This window comes from Canis aureus, chromosome 9, assembly GCF_053574225.1.
Source record: "Canis aureus isolate CA01 chromosome 9, VMU_Caureus_v.1.0, whole genome shotgun sequence".
In the NCBI taxonomy this organism is placed as follows: domain Eukaryota; kingdom Metazoa; phylum Chordata; class Mammalia; order Carnivora; family Canidae; genus Canis; species Canis aureus.
This window is the reverse complement of record NC_135619.1, coordinates 50,881,774-50,894,079: the sequence shown is the minus strand read 5'-3', so window position 1 is coordinate 50,894,079 and position 12,306 is coordinate 50,881,774. Positions and strand designations below refer to the sequence as shown.

The 12,306-nt window shown below is 51.0% G+C and overlaps 1 protein-coding gene across 1 annotated transcript; it reads right to left on the bottom strand.

Annotated features, from left to right (window-relative positions):
* Nucleotides 1-1,421: 1,421 nt before the first annotated feature.
* On the bottom strand, nt 1,422-11,072 carry VRTN (vertebrae development associated). Its single transcript, XM_077908462.1, has 2 exons — nt 10,663-11,072; nt 1,422-4,394 (listed from the first exon to the last, which is right to left on the bottom strand). Exon 2 carries the CDS (start codon nt 4,391-4,393, stop codon nt 2,312-2,314), a length of 2,082 nt encoding a protein of 693 aa, XP_077764588.1. The 5' UTR covers nt 4,394; nt 10,663-11,072; the 3' UTR covers nt 1,422-2,311.
* Nucleotides 11,073-12,306: the final 1,234 nt, after the last annotated feature.

The window sequence follows — 12,306 nt, the reverse complement described above, 5'->3', positions numbered from 1 at the left end:
GGCCAATGAGAGATATTTAGGAAGTACAATTGATTAGATTTAATAACACTAACCCCAAAGGCCAACAGCAGGAAAAGCATAGTGGCCCCATTACATTCATCCCTTCTTTCAACACGCTGCAACACCTACAATGTGCCAGCAACTAATCTTCCTGCTAGGGGACACCTGGGTGGCTCAGCGGTTGAGCATCTGCCTTTGGCCCAGGGCGTGATCCTGGAGTCCCAGGATCGAGTGCCACCATCCAGCTTCCTGCATGGAGCCTGCTCTCCCTCTGCCTATGTCTCTGTCTCTCTTGGTGTGTGTCTTTCGTGAATAAATAAAAAGCCCTGGTTTACATTGAGCTTATGCTCTAATGGGGTGAGTGGGGGTAAGAAGTAATCAAATAAGCAAATAAACAAGAAAATTATCAGATGGGAATAAACACCAGATGGAGAATTTAAAAGGGTAATGCAATAGAGACTCAGATCTGAATGGTAAGGAGCCTGCCACATAAAGGTGTTCCAAAGGAACAGATGAGAAGGCCCTTAACATAAGTGCAGCATGTTCAAGACCCAAGGTAGCCAGTGTGGCTGGAGAAGGGCCACGGTGGGACAAGAGGCAGGGAGAGCCAGTCAGGGGCCAGACTACAAAGACTTTTTTTGTCAGGCAGTGCAGGGAATTCTGGGTGAAGGGGAAGCCTCGGACACATATTAGACAGGAATGTGAAAGAATGCAATTTCACTTAAAGCACTCTCCAGCTGCTCTATGGACCATGGATTGTACTGGGAAAGAGCAGAAGGGAGACGGATAGGAGGTGGAGACGTGGGTCGGTGGGGATGGCGACAGCAGAGGGAGGGTTCTGGGCCACTTTGGAGTCCGTCAACAGGACTTGCTGGTAGACTGGATGTGGGGGTGAAAAAAAATAGAACCAAGAATGACTCCCCAAGATGGTGAGGATGACAGCCATTGCAGAAATGTCTTCCCCAATGATGCCACACCTCAACAAGCCTTAAAATCCAGCCCACCAGAGGGGGTTTGCAGTTTAGCCACTCTGAGGCTCACAAGTGTCCTGTCCTGACCTGGACCTAGGCCTGGGCCTAGCCTGCTTGGGCACATGATGAGCACTAAAGAGAATGCCTGACAAGGACCTGACCTGACCCTTGTGCTGGCCTAGCCTGCGAGAACACCTCGTCGCAGTATTTTTCCAGGCGGCCATAGCCCCATTCCCAGCTGGAGATCCACCCCCAGGTCACCTCTAGATCAGATTCTAAACGGAATCCCCAGAGCAATCCCTCCCCATCCCCCAAGCCCTAAACCCAGGAATGTCCCCTCCAAAGAGAAATGGTCATTGTTGGTGCCCTTAAACCAAAAGGAATGTGGAAATGAGCAGGCACATCCTGACTAATCAAACACCAGAGACCAAGGGCTATGGGTACCACATCTCTTTATTTCTTTGGTTTTCCAACTTGACTCTTGGACAATGCAAATTCAGTTACTTGCCTGCCCGGTCACTGTATGATCCCTCACTGATGGGGCCCAGGCTCAGGGGAGAGGCTCAACAGAAGGACGAGTGTCCCCAAGAGCCATCCAGACTGGCAGAGGACTAGAGGCTCCACAGCAGATGGGCCAAGCACCAGCAGAGACTCGACACTCTCCCCCAGCCCCTTACCAGCTCCTTGCAAGGGACAGGCCAGCACCTCAGTGATCTAGCTCAAGGCTTTCCCTTAGAGGTTCTTCCTCTATACCCTTACTTCTCATGCTGAGCCTGGCACCCTCTTCCTTGGGGGTACCAGAAAGAAGCCACTGACCTGCTCCACCTTTGACTCCCATTGTTTCTTTGGAAAACATCTTTGAGTAATGAGGGTGTCAACCCCCAAAAGAAACCAAAGACATATATTCTGCCTAAGGGGACAGATAGCCATGTTAGATTACAGTACTTCCTTCATCCCCAGGAGAAGTTGAAAGCAGCTTTAGCTAACAAACCCCCTCAGAACCCCCAAACACAGTTTCCAATACCAGCTGGGGGGTGGGGCGGGCAGCCCACCCACTTAAATCAAAACAAAAAACTAAAACCAAGACAATAAAAAGCAAGAATGGCAAACAACCGAAGAGAACAATTCTGGTCCTGTAGCTCTCTGCAAGAGACCAGATGGCTCATTTCTGGCTCCGTCTGCCTTAGAGCCAGGAGATAGCACAAAGCTGCCCTTGGATTTGAGGTAGACACTGTGGGAACCAGAGCAAAGGGCATCTTAGCCAAGCCAGAGGCGAACTTAGGTCCCTGACCCTGTCCAAATGGGCCCCCTCTCCTCCCAGCCCCCTTCACACCTCCTTGTCAGCCATCCACCAGGGTGAGGCCATCATACAGTGCCCGCTTCCACATGTAGTAGGTAGAGCGGGCCGTGAGCGGAAAGAGGGCGCTGAACTCCTTGAAGGAGGGGAAGCTCTTAGACTGGAAGCGCTTCTGCAAGAACAGCTTGGCCTGGGCCTTGAACTTTGTGGTGGCGAGCATGTCCATCACCAGCACCTGGCCGTCCCTGCCACCCGCTGCTGCCTCTGCCACAGGGTGGCTGGACAGGAACCTGCTGTGGGGCTGGCCCTGGGTGATGGCCCCCTCTCTGGAAGGCCCTTCCTGGGCTTTCCCTGGATCCTCTCCTGGAGAAGCCCCCACCTGCAGGGGGGTCCCAGCAGGGGAGACATTCACAGCAATCACATCTCCACCAGCTTCTTTCTCCTGCTTCTCCTCAGCTGCCTGCATCCCCACTTTGCCCAGGGTGGGGGCCTGCATCTGGAATTTGGACAGGTTTCTGGGCCAGCTCCGGGCAAGACTCTTCCAAGCCCAGAAGGTGGAGGGCGAGAGGCTGGGGTAGCGGAGGCGGAAGCGACAGAAGGGGAGGTGCCCACTGAGCACCTGCTTGCGGGCAGCCCTGCGCAGGCGCCTCTGCCAACGGGACAGGGGCACTTTTGGGGGCAGAAACTCGTGGGGGGCGGGTGGTCCCCCTGCTGTTGCTTTGCCTGCCCCCTCTCCCACCTTACTCTTCCAAGGGAGCAGAGCCTCTTCTGGAACAGAGGCTGGCTGGGGAGCCCCCGGGGTGGACAGGGCCGGTGCCGGCTTGAAGCTGGGGTTCCTGTGAAGGGCCTTCCGGCGCCAGTTGTAGTACGTGGAGCGGGAGATGCCGGGGAACCTGCGTTTGAAGCAACGGTAGGGGACCAGCGTGTTCAGGGAGATGCAGTGCTCCAGGTACAACTTGGCCCGCTGCATTAAGATCACTCCAGGGCTGGACGGCCGCGAGGAGCCTCCCAGCCCCTTGGCCCCCTGCTCCTCCTGGGGGGCCAGGGCCGGGCAGGTGCCAGAGCCCAGGAGCTCTTGCTTCCAGGCGTAGTAGGAGGAGCGGGAGATCTCGGGGAACCTCTGGAGGAACTGCTGCAGCGACACGACACCGCCACGGTGGAAGCTGTCCTGCAGGAAGTGCTTGGCCGAGAAGCGGGCGGCCACCTTCTGCCGCTGCTCCTGCGACTGCCGCCGCCAGCGGTAGAAGGTGGTCTTGGTGACGCGATAGCGCCGGCAGAGGTGGGAGTAGCGGAGGCCAGGCTCGCGGTTGAGCAGCTCCAGGGTGTTGGCCGAGGCCGGCAGCGGGGCCGGAGGGCCCGGGGCAGGGCCAGTGGCACCTTCGGCCTCCACCTCCTCCAGCCCCACCACGGGGGCAAAGTACTGGTGGCGGAAGAGGTGGCTGGTGAGGGGCTGGCCGGCCCACATGATGTGCAGCGTGGCGGGCACGTGGTCGCAGCGGCGAGGCCGGATGACCCGGTTAAAGTAGGGCCGGATCTTGAGGTTTCGCATGGGGTAGATGGAGTAGATGTTGCGTTGAAGGACAGAGGCCAGGGCGTACAAGTGCCACACGTTGGAGAAGCTACTAGGGAAGCAAGTGGCCTTGACGTCCGCGTCGAAGATGGCCTCCAGGGTGGCGGACGGCAGGCTGGTCATCTCAGGGGACTCCTCAGAGCACAGGGAATAGCGCACGGCCTGCAGCATCACCTTGGAGTCGATCATGCCCTGGAGGTAGTAATGTCTATGCAGCAGCATCTCCACCACGGTGCGGGCCCGCAGCTCCAGGCTGAACCCCACGTCACCCCACAGCAGCACGCTGGCCGCCTCGAAGAGCAGGCTGCCCTCGCCTTTGCACACCAGCGGCAGCATGTTCCGGGGAGCATCCTCCGGGTACAGGCTCAGGGCCACGGAGTCCACCTCCAGCACCTGGGGGCTGGAGCCCCCCTCCCGGCTGGAGGGGAGGGTGAAGGACGACAGGACCTGCTTGGCCTCCAGAGCAGCACTGACCAGACCCTCCAGGCCTTCCGATTCCACCGCCTCCTGCAGCTCCTGTAGCACCTGCTGTATCAGCTGCTCCCGAGAGGTCATCCTGCCAGGACAGAGGACAGAGGGCAGAGTCAGGGCAGGGTGCCCAGACACCCAGCAATGGAGACTTGCACCTTTCACCTAAAGATAGTGCCCACCTACTCTCATTCCTCCATAGGGTCTAAGTGCCTCCCAGGCTTTAATCACTCAGTGGTAGTGAGGAAGAGCTGGGTCTCTGCAACCTGGCTTTGAGTCCTGGTTCTTTTTTATTTTATTTATCTGAGAGAGAGAGGGACAAAGAGAGACAGAGAGAATGAGTGGAGGGAGGGGCAGAGAGAAAAGCAGACTCCCAGCTGAGCAGAGAGCAAGCCCTATGTGGAACTCAATCCCAGGACCCTGGGACCACGACCTAGCCAAACGCAGATGCTTAACCGACTGAGTCCACCTAGGTGCTCTGAGTCCTGGTTCTAATATTAGCTTGAGCAAGTTACTTCAGCTCTCCATGCTTCTAAAAAACTTAGTTCCTTTTCTGTAAAGTGGGACGATAAAAGTATCCACCTTATACAACTATTGTGGGCATAAATGGGACAATGAACACATGGAGCTATATAGATCTACACACATACACACATATACTCCTTAGAACAGTGCCTGGCACACAGGAAAGTACTGTAGAAGCATTAGTTACTTATTACACATTACATATTCCATAGTACCTGTACCTCTATAACTGTTAAGAGTTACAATCTCGGGGTACCTGGGTGGCTATGTACCACCATGTACTCACAGGGAAAAAAAAAAACCCACTAGTTGCACTCAAAAATGTCCTTAATGATGCAGTAAAGATTTTTATTTTGATTTAATCACAGCCCTTAAATATAGGACTTTTCAATTTTACAAGTGGCAAAGTGGGATATGCTCATTTCTGCTGCATACAAAAATCTCACATGACAATTGTTTGGTTTATATGATGAACTAGCCACTTTTATCATGGAATATCACTTTAACTTGAAAGAAAAACTGAGACATTACTCTTTAGACTTGGGTATGTTTGGCAGACATTTTCTCAAAAATGAGTTAGACAAGCCTGTCAATTCAAAGAAAACTGTTGCCTATTTGCTGCCAGTGAAATTTTGAACTTTCATTTGAAAACCGTAATTTTGGAAAACCTGTATCCACTACAGTGAGCTTGACAGCTTCCCAATACCTAAAGACTTTTCTGATGGGATCAGTAGTGACACTAACAAATGTAACTTTTTATACTGTGTAATGGACTTGTCAACATTTGAAGATCTACATCAATCAATGAACTAGATTTTCCAAAACCAATGGGTGATGTTACAAAGTCACACACAGGTAAAAGATTCACTCAAGGGCAGCCCTGGTGGCACAGCGGTTTGGCGCCGCCTGCAGCCTGGGGTGTGATCCTGGAGACCCAGGATCGAGTCCCACATCGGGCTCCCTGTGTGGAGCCTGCTTCTCCTTCTGCCTGTGTCTCTGCTTCTCTCTCTGTCTCTATGAATAAATAAACAAAATCTTTAAAAAAAAATTAAAATTAAAAAAAAAAAGATTCACTCAAAGTATAAAAGGAAACAATGGATTTTACTATAACGAGGAACAAAAAAATGAGTGTTGTTTCGGCTTCTACATTACAACTAAGCTTTAAGAAACTACTACTTAGGGATCCCTGGGTGGCGCAGCGGTTTGGCGCCTGCCTTTGGCCCAGGGCGCGATCCTGGAGACCCAGGATCGAATCCCACATCAGGCTCCTGGTGCATGGAGCCTGCTTCTCCCTCTGCCTGTGTCTCTGCCTCTCTCTCTCTCTCTCTCTCTCTATGTGACTATCATAAATAAATAAAATTAAAAAAAAAAAAAAAAAGAAAGAAACTACTACTTAGGGGATCCCTGGGTGGCTCAGCGGTTTAGCGCCTGCCTTTGGCCCAGGGAGTGATCCTGGAGTCCCAGGATGGAGTTCCACATCGGGCTCTTCGCGAGGAACCTGCTTCTCCCTCTGCCTAAGTCTCTGCCTTTGTGTCTCTTGTGAATAAATAAAATCTTAAAAAAAAAAAAAAAAACTTAGTTAAAAAAACTACTATTTATCAAGTGTTGGTATAATTCTCAAAGAATATTCACTGAACAAGCTATTGAAATACTCTTCCTGGGACACCTAGGTAGCTAAGCAGTTGAGTGTCTGCCTTTGGTCCAGGGGCCTGATCCTGGAGTCCCAGGATGGGGTCCCATATTGGGCTCTGCAGGGAGCCTGCTTCTCCCTCTGTGTCTCTGCCTCTCTCTCCTTGTGTGTCTCTCATGAGTAAATAAATAAAATCAAGAAGGGAGGAAGGGAGGGAGGGAGGGAGGGAGGAAGGAAAGAAGGAAAGGAAGGAAAGGAAGGAAAGGAAAGAAAGGAAGGAAAGGAAGAAAAGGAAGAAAAGGAAGAAAAGGAAGAAAAGGAAGAAAAGGAAGAAAAGGAAGAAAAGGAAGAAAAGGAAGGAAAAGAAGGAAAGGAAGGAAAGGAAAAGGAAGAGAGAGAGAGAGAGAGAGAGAAAGAAAGAAAGAAAGAAAGAAAGAAAGAAAGAAAGAAAGAAAGAAAGAAAGAAAGAAAGAAAGAAAGAAAGAAAGAATCTTCCTTTTTCAATCTACATATCTGGACAAAGTTGAATTTTCTTCCTACACTTCTATCAAAACAATGTATCACGAGCAGCCCGGGTGGCTCAGTGGTTTGGTGCCGCCTTCAGCCCAGGGCGTGATCCTGGAGACCCAGGATTGGGTCCAACGGGACCCCGACGCCTGCATGGAGCCTGCTTCTCCCTCAGCCTGTGTCTCTGCCCCCCCCCTGTGTCTTTCATGAATAAATAAATAAAATATTTAAAAAATATATTAAAAAAATGTATCACAACAAACTGAACACAGAGACAGAATACCTTTTAAGCCAGATATTACAGGCTTGAAGACATGTAAAAGAATGCACTCTTCTCACTACATTTTTGTTGTTGTGGAAAAATTGTTTTTCACAAAATTGTGTTATTTTTTTATTGTGTAACAGGCTTATTTTTTCATATTTTCTAAATTTCTCAGTTTTTAATACAATATACATTTTATTTAAGATTTTATTTATTTATTTGCGAGAGACAGAGACACACACACACACAGAGAGAGAGAGAGAGAGGCAGAGACATAGGCAGAGGGAGAAGCAGGCTCCATGCAGGGAGCCCGATGTGGGACTTGATCCCAGGTCTCCAGGATCACACCCTGGGCTGAAGGCAGAGCTAAACTGCTGGGCCACCAGGGTGGTCCTCAAGTTTTAAAGGGCTTCTGACACCAAAAAGTTTGAGAACTATTGCCCTGAAACAAAAAGCCTTTTCAAAGGGGTGGCAGCAGCCTAGTCACTGTGCTAACATGCATCTAATAACTAGGATGTACTGAGCATTCAGTATTCGCCAGGCAATGTCCTAAGCCTGACAGCCATACTTTAAAGTATAGGCACATGATCATTCCCAGGTTAGAGATGAGAAAACAGAAAATCCAACCTAGGCTAATTTGCCCTGGGTCATACGAGTGATGCAGCCAGTACCTTTGCATGGACTCAGACACTTTAAGGTCTGTGATTCATCTCCAGTTTAAACTGCCAGCCACCTTTTCAACACAAACTAATGATCCTAATTACTGGTACATTTTCATTGTTGCATTGCAAAGCAAAGTAATGGTTCTCGGACACTTTTTTTTTTTTTTTGACACTGGTTTTAAATTAAAAAGGAGACCATTGTCCTCTCTGTTCTTTGTTCTCAGAATTCAATATATTGTTTTAGATTAGCCTGAGGTTTTTTTTTTTTTTTTTTTAGCCTGAGGTTTAAAAACTGGATTTGGTTGGGACTCCTAGGTGGCTCAGTGGTTGAGCATCTGCCTTTGGCTCAGGGCGTGATCCCAGAGTCCAGCGGGTCCCACATCAGGCTCCCTGCATGGAGCCTGCTTCTCCCTCTGCCTGTGTCTCTGCCTCTCTCTCTCTCTCTCTCTCTCTCTGTGTGTGTCTCTCATAAATAAAGTCTTTTTTAAAAATTAAATAATTTTTAAAATTAAAAAAACTGGGTTTGGTTGTATACATTTGTCAGCTCATCAATCTGCACACTTAAAAGGGAATGCATGAGTATAAATGATGGTTCGGTAAAGTTTTGAAAAAAAGCTTTTAGCACCAAAGGAGTACCACTAGAATTTTACCTGATAATCATAAAAAAGCTTTTCAAAAATTAGTAATCAGAGCACCTGGCTGGCTCAGTCAGTAGAGCATGTGACTTTTTTTTTTTTTTTTTATGATAGTCATAGAGAGAGAGAGAGAGAGAGAGAGGCAGAGGGAGAAGCAGGCTCCATGCACTGGGAGCCTGATGTGGGATTCGATCCCGGGTCTCCAGGATCGCGCCCTGGGCCAAAGGCAGGCGCCAAACCGCTGCGCCACCCAGGGATCCCGAGCATGTGACTCTTATCTCAAAGTTGTGAGTTTGAGCCCCATGCTGGACAGAGATTACTCTAAAAAATTTTTTTTCTTTTTAAGTTAAAAATTAGGGATGCCTGAGTGGCTCAGCGGTTGACCGTCTGCCTTCGGCTCAGAAATTGACCCCGGAGTTCCAGGATCGAGTCCCGCAACGGGCTCCTGCATGGAGCCTGCTTTTTCCTCTGCCTGTGTCTCTGCCTCTGTGTGTCTCTCGTGAATAAATAAAACATTTTAAAAATAAAAAAAAACTGTTCAGTGATTCTTCCTGCCCTGCCACCCAGTCTCTTTCCCGAGCAAAGCACCATATTCCCTCCAATGATGGCAAGTTCCTTTGGGCTTTACAAGGAGTGAGTGTTTGGATTTCATGCTTTTTTAGAGGTGATTTTGTTTATATGTGGTTCTCACCTTCCCTCCACGTGAACCACAATTCCATCACACCTGCACCATTGCTAAAATGGCTAATCTGAGCTCACACCTGGAAAAATGGAGGCTTGGGGTAAAATTAAACAACTTTACCAAGACCACGCAGCTATTAAAGCTATAAAATTAAGCGAAGGGATTCCAGAATGCCCCTCCTAACCACTGTAATTCCACCACCCAGGGGAATGCATCACCCAAAATGTTTATTAGCTGAAGGATCCAGAAACACATGAATTCTTGGGAACTTTGAGGAAATTGAGGTCCAGAAAGGTACAGTACAGATGGTTTGCCCGAATTCAAGCAGCAGTATTTGGATATCTTCTAACAAAATGTCCAGATATACCACACTTCCTTCTGCACAAACCCCCCATCCCCCTCCTTAACCTATCCCACCCTACCTACTCTCCCCAGTACCGTCCCAGTCTCAGTCCCACCCAGCTCCACTTCACCCAAGCTCATTCCTTCCTCTTCCCCAAAGAGGTAAGAGGAGGTGTGAGTAGGTAATACCCCACTTTGATTCTCCTCAAAAGCTTACTGAGAAAAAGCAGCTCCCTGGAGAAGCTCTGCACCCCACATCCATCCAAGAAGGTCTGGACGACCGGAGGACAGTAAGGGAAAGGCCAGAGGCCGTGCAGGGAATCTAATCATCCTTAAGTAGACAATTGGTTGATGGGGTTCAGGTGCGACAGTCTTTTCAACAATGGCTCCCTGGAAGTGCAATGCAAAGCAGATCTGGCAATTGCCAGGTGCATTCATGGAATGAGGTGCAAAAGGTGAAAGGTAATCTATGGGCTTTGTTCAACTGGCCTCCCTGGCCCCCACAGCTCTTGGAAGGAATCAGAAAAGCCATGAAACCAAGGAGGCAAGTCCCCCTGATTACAGGATCTCCCCGTTGGAGGTTGGAAGGAGGAAAAACAGGGTATCCAAAAAGCACCCCGCCAGCATCTTAGCACTTAGAAAGGGCTCTGGAGCCAAGGAATAATTGAAGGGGCACCGGCAATTCTGCAAAGAGACTCAAAGCCTTACCTTCACCAAAGCCAGCTTCCTCTTCCCTCCATCTCCTTATTTCAAGCAGATGGGGTCTCAGAACCCAGGTCTGGACTCTGCCCCTTCCATTTTGGAAGGGGTCAACCAGGGTTCTCTAGGCAGGGCAAGGGAAGGGCCAATGACTCTGATAACACAATCCTGCTTTAAGTCTCCTCTGGCCTCTAGAACAACCTGCTTCTCTGCCAGCGTCACCCTGGGCTCTGTGTTTGCTCACCAAGTACCCCATGTTCTCCCCATCCCGCCTTCTCCTCATCCCTCATAAAGTAGGCTGGCTCTGCAGTCTCCACAGTCAACCAGGCTCAACAAGTAGGAGGCAGTGCCACATGGGCTTCAATCCTCGGCAAGACCGGATAAGACCATGGTAAACTGGCTGGCATCTCACCTGGCCTGACTCTGCGCCTCTCTGGTCTGCCCTCTCAGCTGCCCAGGTTAGGTCCCTGGCTCGAGGGAGCGCCAGCCATCTTGGCTCTCTCCGGGCTTCCAGGAGGCCCAGCAGGGCAGGGGCGGCCATGGGGGCTGGCTGGTGGCAGGAGAATTCATCAGCTGTGACTTCCCAAGGAAGGGTAACAGGAGTGCCTGGGGGCTCCAGAGCGGGCCTGAGGCCATCAGGTCAACCAGGCCTCAGGGAGTTCGGGAGTTTCCAAGTTTAGCTGTTCTTGTGGACCACGTGTCCGGAGGAGTAGAAGGGGGAGTGTGGCCCACGAGGGGAAGCAGCGCAGGCCAAAAGCCGCCCCTCAGGATGCCAGGAAGGCAAAGGGCAGCTAGGGAGAGAGCTGGCTGGCCCGGGGCTTGAGTCAAGCGACCCAACCAGGGAAGCTGAGAGCCTGGGGTGGGGCCGGGGACGGACAATTGTGTGAGGGTTGGGAGGGGAGCTAGGCCGGCGGGTGGGGGTGGGGATGCGATTGGAGGTGGGGGTGGGGAGAAAGAACTTGAAACAATGCCTCACTTCCCCCTTCCACACACACACCCACACACCTATGCACGCATACACACATGCTTGCAGCATGTCCACGGAGTCACTCCTTGACTCTTGGGCCCTTGGCCGTCCCAAGGCCAGCCCTCACTCCCCTGGGGCCTCCAAACCGTGCAGGGCACCCACTGTTCCGAATTTTGAGGAAGCTAGTTTACTGACCTCGAGGGTGGCCCAGAGCCCCGGGGGCGTCCACTTCTTTCTCCAGCTTCCAGCTTGGGACATTTAAGTCACCCTGCGGCAGCGTCCCCAGCCAAGCGCCACTCTCACTCCAGAACTGGCTTCGTATCTGTAGTGGACCATTGAGCATGGACCGTCTACAGCCAACTGGCCGGTGGAGAAGCAGTTTAAGCCACTCCCCCCAGGAAATCGCCCACCCTCAAGTGCTCTGGTCCCAAGATGAAAGAAGTGCAAATTCGGGGGTCACTTCCAATGGTAAAGTGATAGCAGCTATTGTCTGGTCCACTCTACCCAGCTGGGGGCGTTAAAGCGCCCAGACCTAGCTCTGAAACAGACCCCAAACTGCCCTGGGAAAACTTGAAAGAAAGTTGAAAGATTTCCAAAGAGTTTGGGGGGGAGGGGTTGGGGAGGTTCAGATAGAAAGACCCAGGGAAAGAAAGTCTATAGGCTAGCCTTGAAGGTAGGGGTGGGGGAGCATAGCTGGAGCCCAGAAACTAGCCTTAGATGACTGGGTAGACTTTGGGGCTTTCTGAACCCCCAGGATGCGTCTCTTCCTGAGGCAGCTCCCCATCCCTGGTGGTGCTGAATGGGGAGGTTTTGGAGAGCTCACTGCCCCCACCTCAGTGCAGGCCCCTTTTCCTTCCAGAAAGGACTTTCTCCAAGGGCTCCATTCCCACCTTTCTCTGAGCATCCCCCAGGCGTGGGGCTCAACACCTCTTACTCCCAAAGCCTGACTGGGCCAGAACTGCTTCTCTCAGGGGGTCAAGGTGCCTATCCCAGGACACCTAGTTTTCAGAGCCCCATAGGAAGGCGGGGGCGAGTAGTATCTGGGCTTCCGTCCCCTCCTGCAGCTCATCTCAGCCTAGGGGCCTCAGA

What these genes read in the sequence shown, in the direction of transcription:
- VRTN (XM_077908462.1), bottom strand. Translation starts at nt 4,393, where the DNA reads ATGACCTCTCGGGAGCAGCTGATACAGCAGGTGCTACAGGAGCTGCAG.